The following is a 14694-nucleotide window of genomic DNA, read 5'->3' as shown; positions in this document are numbered from 1 at the left end:
AGTAGAAGTAAGAGTCCCCTTTGAAGCCGAAGAAGAATCAGAAGCACCCTCTGAGGGCGAAGTAAGAAAATACCCCTTTGAATCCCAGTCTGAGAGAGAGAGAGAATCCAACCACTCATGGCTCATGGACTGCGAAGCATCTGATGACGAAGGAAGTGCTACCGGTCGTGCCGAAGATAATATCTGGGGCTCAGAAGAAGAAGCCAGAAAGCACCCAAAAGTGGCCTCTTGAACTTGAGTGGAAGAGGGTGGGGAAGGAGGCTCAGGATGAGCCAAGGGTGGGGAGCAGTCATGGGCTCTTAGGAGAGTGGATTGTGGAGGAGATGTGGGCCGTAGAAGCCACTGTACCTGGAAGTAGGTGGGAAAAACCTTCGTGCCGTGGGGTGGTCTCCAAGAGGGCTTATCACCTCGTAAGGTCTTAGAGCCTCTGTGTGTGGGAAAGGAGTTAGTGCACATCGGATGTGGCTTATTGCCTTGAGTATAATAATCTGATAGCCGATGTAGAACGATATTTGTGGCCTAGTAAGGAGAGGTAGCACAAGAAGTACCAGGTGGGAGACACATATACTCTGAGGGGTGGGGAGCAAAGGTCGAATTTGTCAGTCTTTAGGGGGATGATCGTTCGTGCCGTAGTAGTAGCACCAGTAGAAGGGCAATCTGTCGGTGGAGATGCCATGGTACCGGGGTGGCAAACTGGAGAAGGTAGGGTGGGAGGGAGAAAAAAGATACCTCCCAATGCATAATGGAAATGATAGAGAAATCAAATGTTGATGCCGAACCCGCCACCAGTCTTTGATTTCTCTAATGAGGAGGATCTTTGTGGCTCTCTGAGCACCTTCGGCTTTAATACCATGTCAAAATGACTAAGTGATCAGATTGTGACTATTGGAGTTCCCATATTGTATGTGTCTCTCTCTCTCTTGCTCTTGCTCCTTCCACCATAGCTCTTGCTTCCGTTTGAGACAGTAGGGTACCTCGTGAGGGAAAATACAGTGTGTACGGCAAACACTGAGGGAGAAAAGAAACATAGAAGATGATGAAAGATGAATCATGCTGATGAAGTGAATCTGATACAAGGGTGCCGTAGCACAAATGAAGCCTTGGAGTGCAAGAAGCCTATCGAAGAAGGCTCTAAGTCTGCAAATGCAGGATGAGGAGGTGTCGCCTAGAGCAGGGAGACTACTGTCGAAGGGTGAGGAGCCTCTGAATTTGCAAACCTAGGGATGAAGAGTGGTACCTACGAGCATGGAGACAGTCGACATCTGCAAACGCAAGCCTGATGAGGTGACGCCAGTTGCTGTAGTGACGTCAGAAGGGTGGGAAGCAGCCACGAACCAAACGCAAGGTGCAACTGCCTCTGATGAAGGTGACACCTGCTGGCAAGAGACGCCAGATGGTGAGAAACCTCCTTGGCAGCCAAACGCAAGAAGGTGGAACTGCAATAAGGGTGGAAGATGACGCCAGATAGGGTGGATGTTGATGCCTAGAGAGTGTGGACTCCAAACGCAAGGTGTAGGAGCATAGAAGATGTTGTTGCCAACAATGGAGGATGGACGCCAAAATCGAAGAAATGCAGCCAACTGGAGATGAAGGCTGGCGCGAGGAGAGTGTGGAGATGGTGGTTGGAGAGGAGAGAGAGAGATGATGGAATGGGGAGACTATGTCAGAAGACTGACTAAGAGAGAGTGGGAGTGATGGACTGAAGGTTTAGCCGTAAAGAATGAATAAGAGAGTGGCCTAAAAATAGGCACAACCAGTCTAGGGTGGCGCCCCTTTTTGGGGCTGCAAACCCTTTAAACGCAAAATGCAGAAACGCAAAAACGCAAACTGCGGATGAAGGGTTTCTTAACAGTGACATCAAGAAGACCAATGCTCTTGACTTAGTTCACTCTGATCTGTGCACTATGTCTATTAATTCACATGGGGGTGCATGGTACTTTGTCACTTTTATTGATGATTTTAGTAGAAAGTTGTGGGTGCATATGTTAAAGAGCAAAAAGGAAGTGTTGGATGCTTTTAAAAGGTTTTATGCCTTTGTTACCACACAAAAAGGGCTTAAGTTAAAAGCTATAAGAACGGATAATGGGGGCGAGTATGTTTCTAATGAGTTCAAAAAGTTTTGTGAGATGCATGGCATTAAGAGGGAGTTGACAGCCCCTTACAATCTTGCATCAAATGGTGTGGCTGAAATATATAATTGCACACTTTGTGAGAGAGTTTGTTGCATGTTGTCCATAGCTAATCTCCCGCAAGTGTTTTGGGGAGAGGCTCTTAAAACTGCAGTTTGTTTATGCAATCACTCTCCCAATCGTGCAAAATTGCATTCCTGAAGAGATTTGGTCTAGTAAACCTACTTCATATGATGATTTGCGTGTCTTTGGCTGTGATGTCTTTATGCATGTTCTTGTAAATTAGAGGTCTAAACTAGACATGAAATCCATCAAGGGTATCTTCATGGGTATGGAGATGAGGGAGAGATGGGTTATAGGGTTTGGCTTCCTCAGGATAGCAATATAGTACGTAGCTGAGACGTTGTATTTAATGAGGCAAAGTTGCTGAAAAATGCTATACATGGTGACCTTGACAAAAAGAATGTCAAATTTCAGCATGAACAGCCAGCCATTCGACAACCATTAGGTGAAGATTCTGTTCCTTTTGATATTGAAAATGAGCAGCAACCTATTGTGCTACAGCCAAAAGATAATACCTGGTTGGTTAGATGCTATTAATAATAATAGCAACTCATTATTTTTCAGTATTGGACTTGGAGGTTCACCACACAGCAAATAGATGCACAGGGTGGAATAGGACAGCAAGTAGAACATGCTAAAAATAGGTTATAACAGCAAGAAAATGCTAAAAATCAGCCACTAGGTGATGGTGTGCACATACTTGACGATGTAGGCCCATTGCCTAACAATACGGATCATTGGGTAAGAAGGTCTACATGTGTCAGAAGGCAGCCACAGAGGTTTCTATCATCTTTAGATTGCATTTTATTAGCTGATGAATGTGAGCCTTTGACATTTAGAGAGACAAAGTTATGTGAAAACAAGGAAAGTGGAAGCTTGCTATGCAGGAAGAGATGAAGTCTTTGTATGGGAATAACACATGGGAGCTTGTACCTTTGCCCAAGGATAGAAAATCTATTCCTAATACATGGGTTTACAAGGTGAAATGTATTGATGGAAAGCCCAAGTACAAGGCATGTTTGGTTGCTAAGGGCTATACATAGAAGGAAGGCATAGACCTCTAGGAGGTTGTTTCAGTGGTGGTGAAGATGACTACGCTCCGTGTCTTGTTTGCTCTCATTGCATCCTCGGATTTAGAGTTGGATCAGATGGATGTGAAGACTGCTTTTCTTCATGGTGACCTGGATGAAGAGCTGTACATGAAATAGCTCGAAGGTTTTGCTATTCTAGGGAAAGAGCATTTATTTTGTAAGCTGAAACGTAGCTTATATGGGCTGAAACAAGCCCCTAGACAGTGGTATAAAAAGTTTGATACTTTTATGCTCAGCCATGGATGTAAACACAGTCATGCAGATCATTGCTTATATACTAAAAAGGCTGATGATGGAAGCCTTATTGTGCTGGTCTTATATGTGGATGACATGTTGATTGCAAGAAAGTATAAGAGTACTTTAAATGCTCTTAAAAGGCAGTTGAGTTCAGCCTTCTCAATGAAAGAGTTAGGGGCAGCTGAACACATTTTAGGCATGCACATTAAAAGAGATAGAGGGCAGCACCCATTGTTTCTCTCACAGGACAAGTACATCAGCAAAGTACTTGACAGATTGAATATGGCTGATGTTAAGCCTCTTGGTGTGCCTTTACCGCCACATACAAAGTTTAGCAAAGTTGATTGCCGAAAAGATCATATAGTTGCTATTGCTATGAAGGGCATATCTTATGCATCAACTTATGGCTCTTTGATGTATGCCAGGGTTGCAACTTATCTTGACATTGCTTATCCAATGGGAGTTGTTAGTAGATTCATGTCTAACCTTAACAAGCCACATTGGGAAGTAGTGAAATGTATCTTTAGATACTTAAAAGGTACATAGGAAAAGTGTATATGCTATGGGAAGGGTACACTAGATTTGCAGGGATTTTGTGATTCGGACATGGCAGGAGATCTTGACACTAGAAAATCTACTAGTGGGTATGTCTTTACTTTGGTTGGTGGGGCTATTTCTTAGTGTTCAAGGCTGTAGGAAATTGTGGCACTGAGTACTACAGAGGCTGAATATATTTCAGCCATACAAGCTTCTAAGGAAGCTATTTGGCTTGGCCATTTGGTCAAAGATGTTGATCTTTCTTCCCGTACTCCAATGCTTGGTTGTGATAGCTAGAGTGCCGTATGTCTAGCTAAGAATGCCATGTTTCATGCACGTACCAAACACACAGATGTTCCGTACCACTTTATATTCGACAGGTCTTGGATGATGGTCTTGTCACACTCACTAAGGTCAAAACCCAAGATAACCTTGCAGATGTTTTCACTAAGAGTCTTACAAAGGCTCAACATGAGCATTGCATCCGATTTGTGGGAGTTGGCTAGCTTAAAGGTACCACTTTGGGCCTTTAAGTGGGAGGTTGTTGGGTGTAAAGTCCCTTAGTCTTTGTGGTATAAACTTACGGGTGTGGACACACCCTTATTTGTACCCTAATTTATAAATACATTTTATTTTGTGTACCGACACTCAATTGGTGCATTCATTTTGGGATTCTCTCCCTCTCACTCTCAACACTGCTCTTGCTCCATTTCTCTCTCTCACTTCATTGTGCACTCATCCCAAAAATTTCATAACGGCACTCCAAGTGAGATAATTAGGACTATGAAGCTTCTCATTAGTGGAACAATAGGGAGGTGCCATTGGAGAGGATAGAATGAGAGACAGATTGGATGTTGGTTTTGCATATTGCTGTCAGACACAATCACGTGTGTGTGTGTCCACCATCCCACCTTCCCCTCTCCTTTTGTTTGTTTGATCTATCAAAGGATCAATGTAGGACTAGATACTGTTTAATTTGATTAACATGTGCATATAATACAGATTGGTATTATGATGCCACTCAGCTGATCATTAGTTGCCTCTTTATGCTAGCTCTAATTTGATTCAATGGTTTTTCAACGTTTCTAAGTCTATATTATGTTTCACATTGCGTATGGAGGCATGCTTAGAGTAGTATAATGCTTTCTTTAACTCAACTTGCTTTGTGTTAATGGTTGGGTAAAATGGGAACTTTTTGTATTTGAATCTAGACTTTGGAATGCCTCATGCAGGTTTTGGAACCAAGCCTTGCAAAGGGCGAGCGAGTGATGGTTTTTTGCAATACTCTGGACTCTTGTCGTGCTGTGGATCATTTTTTAAATGAAAACAATATCAAGACTGTCAATTACCATGGTGCAGTGCCAGCAGATGAAAGGTGCTCTTTAAGTTTTTAAAAACTTAGTTGTCTGTTTAAAGTAGTTTTTGCTATGTTCTTTTCCCAATATTGAATCATATTGGCAGGGTGTCCTTGTTTTGAATGCTTTCAGTCTAGTACTGTTCAAGGTAGGGATTTTATCATTATGTGGCTAAAGTGGCTATGTTTGGAGCTTTAAAACATTGCTAGTTCCAGAAAACTTTAGGTTTCCGTTTGAAACTGTTGAGGGGGGCTCTAAAGGCAGTGTATGCTGGAAACATATAAAGATGGGGCGATTAATTCAAATACACAACTAATGCAAGAACTTATAGCTTATTGTGTTACTAAAACATTACAAGAGTTGGCTGGTTTATTTTAAAAATGGTTGTTGAATGCATACCTAAGCTTAATGAATAACTGGACCTAGACGCTTCCATAGAAACATGACCATATCTACCAAGTCGCTTTATGTGGGACTAACTAACAATGAAGAAGCTTTACCTTCATGAAGTTTGAGATTACATTCCACTTCATGTTTGTGCTTGGTAATGATGACATCCCTAGATGTGTTAGAATGACAAGATGTGAAAGTGGAACACAAGATCGAAGAGCATGGAGATGAAACAAAAACAACATGAAATCATAAAGAAAAAATGAGCGCAATGGAACTGAATCCACTATTAAGCAACCAGAACAAGTACAACAGCCATTATCATAGCAAGGAAGCAAGAAATGAGCAACCTCTCTCTGTATTTAAGAGCAAGGATTTCATACCTAAGGACATCCGAAGTGGAACACAAGAGTACAAGTGACCCCACAAAGGGGGAACGGCACATATATATGGGTGCAACCTAAGTATGGATGCCCCACAAGATGAATGCAAGTGGCCTGAAAGAGTGGTTGTTTGATCCTCTTACGGTGGGCACACATGAGGCATAATCATTATGTCTAATATATTTTCTTGGCTCATAGTTGGAACATTGGAGAGGAAGAAAGTGCACTAGGGATATTCCAGCATAAGCCCTTGATAAATAGTAAGATGTACATTGAGCCTAAAGCACCACTGGTAGGTCTAGTGTAGGGAGAAGATGTACAAGCCATTGCACACTGAAGTTACGTGAGCTGTCAATAGAGTTTGCCACGTAATATTTCTATTTGCCAACTACTCCACCAGAATTTGGTCAATAAATGGTAGTGGATAGTAATCTTTGACCATTTGTTTATTGAGCTCCCTAAAATCTATGCAAAGCCGGATTTGATTATTATCCTTTTTCCTGATAACTACCGGCGAATACCACTCCGTGTGTTGTATATGAAATATCAAGCTAGCCTTACGCAATTTTTGCAACTCCTCAAATAGTCAATCCCTTAGTTCAAAAGGCATATGCCTCACTTTTTGTCGCACAGGGGGCGGCTACCTTCCCTCAAGGGAATGGTATGCATAGCTAAACTAGGAAGGATACCCCTCAACTCATCATAACTCCAGGTGAAGATGTCACGGAATTCTTGGATCAAGGACACGCAGTCCTTTCTTTCTTCCGAACTAAGCATAGACTCTACTTTAATTGGTCGTGGAGAGAAGAAGAGCAAGGCACCATACCTCGAGACGAGTAGTGCACCTTAGCCATCAAATGGCTAAGGAGAACAAAGGATGAAGGAGCAAGCCATTGCCTCAACAACTTGATGATGCTAGTTATGTCACCGCCAAAGAAATGTCCACCATGGTTGTTGTAATAGAGAATTCTCCATGATCAAATAAAACAAGGCTGGAATTGCTACTTAAACCCCACAACTGCAAAAGACAAAGCAAGCCAAATAAGCTCATGTAGATCAAGTCAAGCACTGTAATGCTGAACTAAATCTCCATGAGAGAGGTTAGACCGAGATTGAAGAATTCAATCATAATGTAGTCATGTGAACAAGTATAGTGGCAATGAGAGAAGCATAAAAGGAGTTAGCTCTGTGGAAATTCTATGCTTGAGATAGAGAATAGGTTGCATAAAGCAAAACTGAAACACTACAACACTCAAGTGTACATCAACAAGTGTTGAACGAGTTAAAGCAGTTCAAAATGAAGTAATGCAAGTGATCAGGGGTTTAGACAAGTGCAATATAATAATATTAAAATGTGAGTAAATGCATGATGCACAAGTCAAAGGCATGTGATGGAAACTACTTGCAAAAACACAATGATCAAGGCTAGTAAGCACCACATAGTTTTCATGCTCAAGAGAAGTGGAGACCATGATGCAGCAGATGCCGAAACCGGTCTTCCTTCTTCGAAAGAGTGGTAATAACTTGATTAACACTTAATTACAGCAAGAAGCAAATTCACATGGATTCACTAATTGCAAAGGGAGCATCAAAGGCTGAAATCTTCGGGAGAAAATGCATTCGCAGCAATTGCGAGCTTTCCTTGGTGAAGAATATGTAGTTGCCTTTACCAAAATGGTCTCCAATAGTTGGGAAATGGCCTCAAATCCAGACAATAACATTCCAATGCCTCTTTCCAATGGCTCAAAAATGCAAAAGCAAGATTTCCTTTTCCCTTCAGCCCCAATTCAGCTTTCCCAAATTTGCATGGGCAAGTTTTGCCAAGTGCCAATCCTCTAAATTGAATTTGTAGCATTATCCAGCCTATTAGATTAATTTTTAGAATATAACTTTTGAAAGTTAATTTAATAAATATTTTTGTGCCTAGAAAAATAATCTAACCAGCCAACAATTAAATTGGCCAAGCCAATTTTACCTCCAAGTATCTCGGAGCACTTGTTAGCCTTAGATTAGCATTAATTAAATGAATTGAGTCAAGTTTGTAGTGTCACCATAGACACTTATGGCTAATTAAAGTGTTCTAGGACAATATTTGACATGAGAAACCACCTAGAACCAAAAAAATGTAACTTGTTACAACTTTTGCCATTGACAGTGGCTTATATTTTGGGATCCTTGACCTGCCACCGTGAAATAACTTACTTGCACATCACATGTGCATCTCACATTTGCACGTTCGATTATTAAATTAATCAAACATTAAGCAAAGCATTCAAATTTTACATCTCTGTGATAGACCTCTCTAATAGTGTGGTAAATAACTTGATTAGGCACTAATTACAGCAAGCATAAAATTCACATAAATTGAAAATGCAAATGCTACCACTTAATCTTGGACATCGGACACTTGGTTGGCCCCAAAACTACACCTCTTGTGGTATTTCTTTAACTTGTATTGCTATAGGTTGAAGTCCTTCAATCTTTAATATATCTTGCTGTCCATAGCAACCAACATGCCTTCAAACCAATTTGCCCCTTGGTTTGCTTGGGGATTGGCCTTCAATCTGTTCCTTGGATGACAATTTTTGGCCGAAACTTAATGTTGGTTGGTTGGCCTCTTGAAATTCTATGAAATCCCCATATTTCAGCAGCTTAATTTCAAGTATTAGGCCTTGAATTTTGAGCACTCTTCCTAGGAGTCAGTTGCTCTTGTGAGCCCCAAATGTGCTATCACTTGCTTGTAGACAACCTATAGGGTTGTGAGTTGCCTCCAATGGCCTCTTGATCAGTTGGGGGCAGCTCTTTTACAACTTGCAATGGTTTGGAAAATTGCAGCCCCCCCCCCTCCCCCCCCCTTGCGCCCATGTATCAATTTTCAGAATTAAAAATCTGAATATTAATTTGATTATTAGATCTTGCCAAAAAATTTAACTATACCAACCAATAATGAAATTGGCTTGGCCAATTTTTCAAGTATTCTTGAGCAGTTAATAGCCCATGAATTGGCATTAATTAATTAACTAATGCCTAGTGCCTAATGTCACCATTGGCATTAATGGTTAATAAAAGTGTTTAAGGCCAATATTTGATGCGAGAAACCACCTAGAACCTAACAAACTTAACTTGTTACAACCTTTAGCTTTGGCACTGGCTTATATTTTGAGGTCCTTTGCTTGCTACCATGAAATAACTTGCTTGCACATCACATGTGCATCTCACATTTGTGCATTTAATTATTAAATCAATCAAACGATAAGCAAAGCATTCAGATTTCATGTCCCCGTGATAGATGCCATTGAGGCAAATAGCTATGGATCAAAAAGGAAGAAGCAACACAAGGGAAAGCCGGTAGGAAAGTGTGATGACAATAGGCAACACAACCACATTGGCACATGATAACAACAGCCAACACAGCCACATAGGACAATCAACATGGCCATGTATGTCATTCAGAATGCATCAAGGTGCTGCAGAATCCAAACTAGATATGTGGGTACAAGATGCCCAGAAAATGCAGGCAATGCAAGAAGGTGCCATGGCCTGCTGCACAAGTGCTAGCTAGTCAAAAACATATGACGACAAGCCACAACAAGCCACATAACACCACAACCACAGAAAACCTGATACAGCAGGCAAAACACAATTAATTAGAACACCAAACAATCTCAAAACTCAGTGCACAAAGGAACAAACAAACTTATAATGCTTGGTACTGTGTCAAAACACAGAAGTGGAACATGAGATTGAAGAGGATAGAGATAAAACACAAGACACATGAAAGCATAAAATATACATGAAAGCAACAGAATTTCATCCACTAGCGTGCAACCAAAGCAAACACAACAGCCATCACCATTGCAAGGATGAAGCAAGAAAAGAGTAGCCTGTCTTTGTGTCCAAGAGCAAGGATCTCATGCCCAAGGACATCCGCAATGAAATGCAAAAGTATAGGGGAGGGTGCATATATAGTGCCACAAGTGGAACACAAGTGGCCCAAAAGAGTTGTTGCCCGGTCCTTATTCGGTGAACATACATGAGGTGCCATCACGACTTGGAACAAGGTGTATTGTCTATGAGTGCTCTTGGCAATGCAGGTCTACAACATATGCAATGCAAGAATGCATATCCAAGTTGGCCAATTGCAAAAGAGCATCTAATCTTTACCCTCAATTTCCTCTTTGCCTTGAGCATGTGGGGTTGATGTGACATCTAGGATAGACTTAAGTCTTAATAGTGTTTGCTGTATCCTGATTGGCATTTGATGATTCGGAGTCACAGTTGTATTTAGGCTGTTCTTCTCCTCTTTAGATTTTTAGCCTCTTCCTTGCTCTTCTTGGAGACTTGGACCCCCTTGCCACATGATTAACACTGAACCTGCTTCTCTTTGACACCCCAAACTCCTTATCAAGGAAACCAGATTAGATGATCAAAAGCCAAGCTCGAAAATAAAGAGCCAAACAACAAGAACTTGCCAGGTATGTTTTAGCATAAACTAATATTTTATATTTAAACTTCTATGAATGTGTTTAGATTCTTGTCATCACTATTTGTTCACGAGTCTGCCATAATGTTATTAATGATTGGCTCTGAAGCAGGCAATTCCTGCTCTTAAATTCAATGCATGCATGTAATTATCAACAGATACCTTTCATTTATATGAAAATAAACACGTGACACAACACAAACAAGAGCAGGTTTACATCATTCCCCTTAAGTTGCAGTGCGTGATCTTGATTTAATTCTAAGCCTATGGGAGTTGATCAGTTGTGTTCCAGGTTGGTTTTCATGGTTTAGCATATCAGCCTACTCATTAATGATTGGCTCTGAGGCAGGCAATTCCTGCTCTTAAATTCAACGCATGCATGTAATTATCAACAGATACCTTTCATTTACATGAAAATAAACACATAACACAACACAAACAAGAGCAGGTTTACATCATTCCCCTTAAGTAGCAGATGCAAGGGCATCAAAATTCAAAACTGAGAATGAATAGTTAGAGATGCAGCAAGCTAAGAAGAGTCACAAAAGGGCCCCTTTAGAAAGAGATGCCCATATACAGGTATCAATCAGGTGCAAAATGTGGCATGTGTGAACCTCTACTATGTCAGAAGCTGTAACCATGAAGGAAGGTGTGTTTGCATAGGCATAAGGAATTTGGAGGGAGGGAGGGAGGAAGCGGGACAGGGAGGAGGAAGGAAAGGGAGTGAGAGAGGGCCCGGGGGGTTTTCAGCCCTGTAGGTTAGGGTGCCTGTGAGCTTGTGAAATGTCTTCTTAGTAGAACCACCATCTGAGTTCAGGGTTAAGAACTTAAGACTAATCGGATTAGCACTCAGAACGCAGAGAGACTTTGCCTCTTATCCAGAATGCCAATATTGGCTTGTTTAGGTGCACGATTAACTGGACAGCCGTTGGTTATTGCAACCTTTGAACTTCAGAGACCTATGGCAGCAATGAGTGACAGATTAGGTGCACTTTCCAGTGCATGATCTTGATTTAATTCTAAGCCTATGGGAGTTGATCAGTTGTGTTCCAGGTTGGTTTTCATGGTTTAGCATATCAGCCTACTCATCTTGAGAAAGTGAAGTTTGACTACAGTTTAGCTGCAAGATTAACTGGTCAGGCAGTGGTTATGGAGTAATGAGACCGACAGTCTGGGTACAGTTTCCAGCCTGCTTGCAGGTAGTTTGGGATTGTGAGGGCAATGGTTTCAGCCTGGAGGATTAGTTTTTAGTGCATCCATATTAGTTCAACCTAGAGCAGCAGCATCTCTACTCCTGTCTGCAGTTTGTAGCAGCATTCCAGTAACATTGCTGGAACAGATCTAATAGTGCCAGGCAGCATTGATTTGCATCATTCATTCAGAGCATCCTATTTGCGGACATATAATGCATTCATTTTCAGCATTGTAGAATGCTGTTCAAGGGCATTAAGCTGCCTCACATAAGTAGTGTCAGTTTAAGCATACGCTTACAGGGTGCATTATCTTTGTTTCAGTTTACCATTTACAAGTTTAGTAAATAGTATTACATGCTTCTATTGGTACTGGGTGTGCTATGAAATGTGAAAACCATGTGGTCTTTCTATAGGGTGGAGGTTTTGGAGAAGTTCAAGAACGAGGATCGGAACTGCCCAGCATTGGTATGTACAGATTTGGCTGCTCGTGGGTTGGATCTTGTCGTTGACCATGTGCTCATGTTCGATTTTCCTCTCAACTCGGTAAGATCAGCTTAGGCCGCTCTCTTGTGATCTGAATAACATCGGGAGGGAGTTGGAGCTCTGTGAGAAAACGAAAATTGAGTGTATGCATCTAATATTCTGTATTTCCTCTAACCTTGTGATTGTAAAAAGTAACGTGTTGCTTTGTAAAGAGAAATTGATAACTTTTCCCGCAATACCAGTTTTGGCAGTTATGTAGGGTGATCATTGCTCTTCTTGGTATTTATAAGCCTTGCTTTGCTTCATAGTTGGCATTCATTTGCATGTTAACTTGAGTATTTGCAGCATCATCAGTAACAATTAGATTGTAACAAAGTCAGCACGGCATGTTTCATGCTGTTTTATTTTTGGTGGGGGGTGTGTGTGTGTAGAGAGAGAGAGAGAGAGAGAGAGAGAGAGAGAGAGAGAGAGCTTGTTTTTGGAACTTGTAATGTCTGTTGAGTTTTTGTTTTCTTGAAATTTATGTTTGAGCAATTGTCTCTTATTTTGAAGATTGACTATCTCCATCGTACTGGGCGAACAGCACGAATGGGTGCCAAAGGCAAGTTCTGATATTGCTCATCTTTCTGTTTACATTTCTGTGTCTTCAGTGTTGACGAGTGATACATCTTCAATGCATTTGAGTGAGCGCTGTGTTCTTTGGACCCTGCCTATGATGGTGTGACTGGAGGGCCTTTTGTTGATTACAGGTAAAATCACAAGCCTGGTTACGAAGCGAAGCTTGTTCTTAGCTCAGCAGATTGAGGAAGCAATACGCAAAGGGGAGACTTTGGAATGTCTCCCTTCACAAAAACCAGCAGTCCAAACAAATTCAGGATTGACAAAGTCGAAACAAAAGGAGAGTGGCAAGGGACGTGTAGTTACCAAGACTACTTCTAAAGCAAAGAGTGTTTCTGCAAAGAAGTTAAAACCTGTCACTTCTGCTAAAAAGTCCCCTGTAGTGCAGGTCTTAAAGTCTAAAGCTGCAACCTCTTCAGTGCGATCTCCCAACTCTAAAGCTATTCGAGTTCCAAAGCCTAAAGCTCCTAAAGTCAGAGCCCCTGCCAAAGCAACCCAATCAGGGTCCAAATATGGGGCCAGAAAGGCATCTAGTAAAGTCCTGAAAGTGTCTGGTAGAAGGTGATGATTGCATTCAAAGGGTCGATTGGTTTGGCACATACCTGGTGAATGGGTTCTCACTATGATTTTCATTGGTGGACTGGGTATTTCAGAAACGAAAATGCTCCCAATGCAATTGACTCACTTGTAAAGGGGTGCTGAACTCCATGTAATACTTCCCAGACTCCTGCATTAATGCTGTCCAAGCGCATGCCTATGGTAATGTGAGGGTTTCCATCATGGACCTTCCCAAACGGTCATGCAAATGTAGCCTGAAATGTACTGCTGGTTTCACGTGCAGAGGCCTTCCGTTGATGTCCAGGGCAGCACGATGTTATGACAACATGGATAACATATCCTGTTGCAGGAGGTTTTGAATGTTTCTCTTAAATTCCCCCTCTACATTGAAGGGTTTATCCGTTTGGTCAGTATCAAGTGAGTTTTTGTTCCATTGGTCTTTTTCGTTTTCTGAGGACCCATCAGTAAGTATTGGAAGAAAAGTCCTTTACAAGCATGTCTCTTGAGACATTAGATCTGTTTATGGTGATGAAGGTTCTTTCCATCTGTCAGTGCATGAGTTTTGGTGACCTGCAGTTGCTCCAAATTGTGGAAAGCGTTGATAATTGTCTGCAGTCGGAGATAAGATGGATCTGCTGCGGTTGTGGGGAGAAAAGACGGAGCCTAAGAGCTCTTCGACACTTTGGGTATCAATTTAAACCCCTGGGGAGGGGCAATTCTTGCCATGCACACGTCTTATTTATCATTATTTGATGTTTTGGGTATAAATTTGATTGCTATCCTAAGGCCATGCCTGAGTTTATGTAGACCCCCAAACAAAGGCGCACATCGAGTCTTTCAAGTAGGCGACTTCAATTTGTACACTATTTTATAAAACCCAAATAAGGTCCTTGGTGAGATCTGACCATATCTAGTGTCACATGGGATTGAGGAAAGATTGTTAGAATCATCTTGAAATGATATCTGTTGTCCCCACGAGCTATCTCCATTTTGTACACCTTATGACTTTGGATCTTGAGCCTTATAGGTGGTTAAAAACTTATATTGAGCATGCCTCTTATGTGTCTTGTTGTTCTTTCATTGTTTTATTTTCCTTTAATGATCGAATCTTGTTAGACCTTACACTTGCATTGAGTGGGAAATCCATATTTTCTTGCACCTAATGGTATATCAA

At 41.4% G+C, this 14694-nt stretch overlaps 1 protein-coding gene across 2 annotated transcripts in view; it reads left to right on the top strand.

The window, feature by feature from the left end:
* The window catches only part of RH39, a 48921-nt gene extending 34996 nt beyond the window's left edge, over window positions 1–13925 (top strand). For both annotated transcript variants that reach the window (XM_087695058.1, XM_087695059.1), the window contains exons 6-9: window positions 5290–5432; window positions 12275–12404; window positions 12897–12945; window positions 13094–13925. In XM_087695058.1, coding sequence (XP_087551184.1) covers window positions 5290–5432; window positions 12275–12404; window positions 12897–12945; window positions 13094–13527 — 756 coding nt within the window. In that variant the 3' untranslated portion in view covers window positions 13528–13925. The remainder of the gene's footprint in view (window positions 1–5289; window positions 5433–12274; window positions 12405–12896; window positions 12946–13093) is intronic.
* The last annotated feature ends 769 nt before the right edge of the window (window positions 13926–14694 follow it).

This window comes from Lygodium microphyllum, chromosome 2 (assembly GCF_053477565.2).
Source record: "Lygodium microphyllum isolate KBCC chromosome 2, Lygodium_microphyllum_v1.1.10, whole genome shotgun sequence".
NCBI lineage: Eukaryota > Viridiplantae > Streptophyta > Polypodiopsida > Schizaeales > Lygodiaceae > Lygodium > Lygodium microphyllum.
The sequence above is the reverse complement of the archived record's forward strand: the minus strand, read 5'-3'. Positions and strand labels throughout refer to the sequence as shown.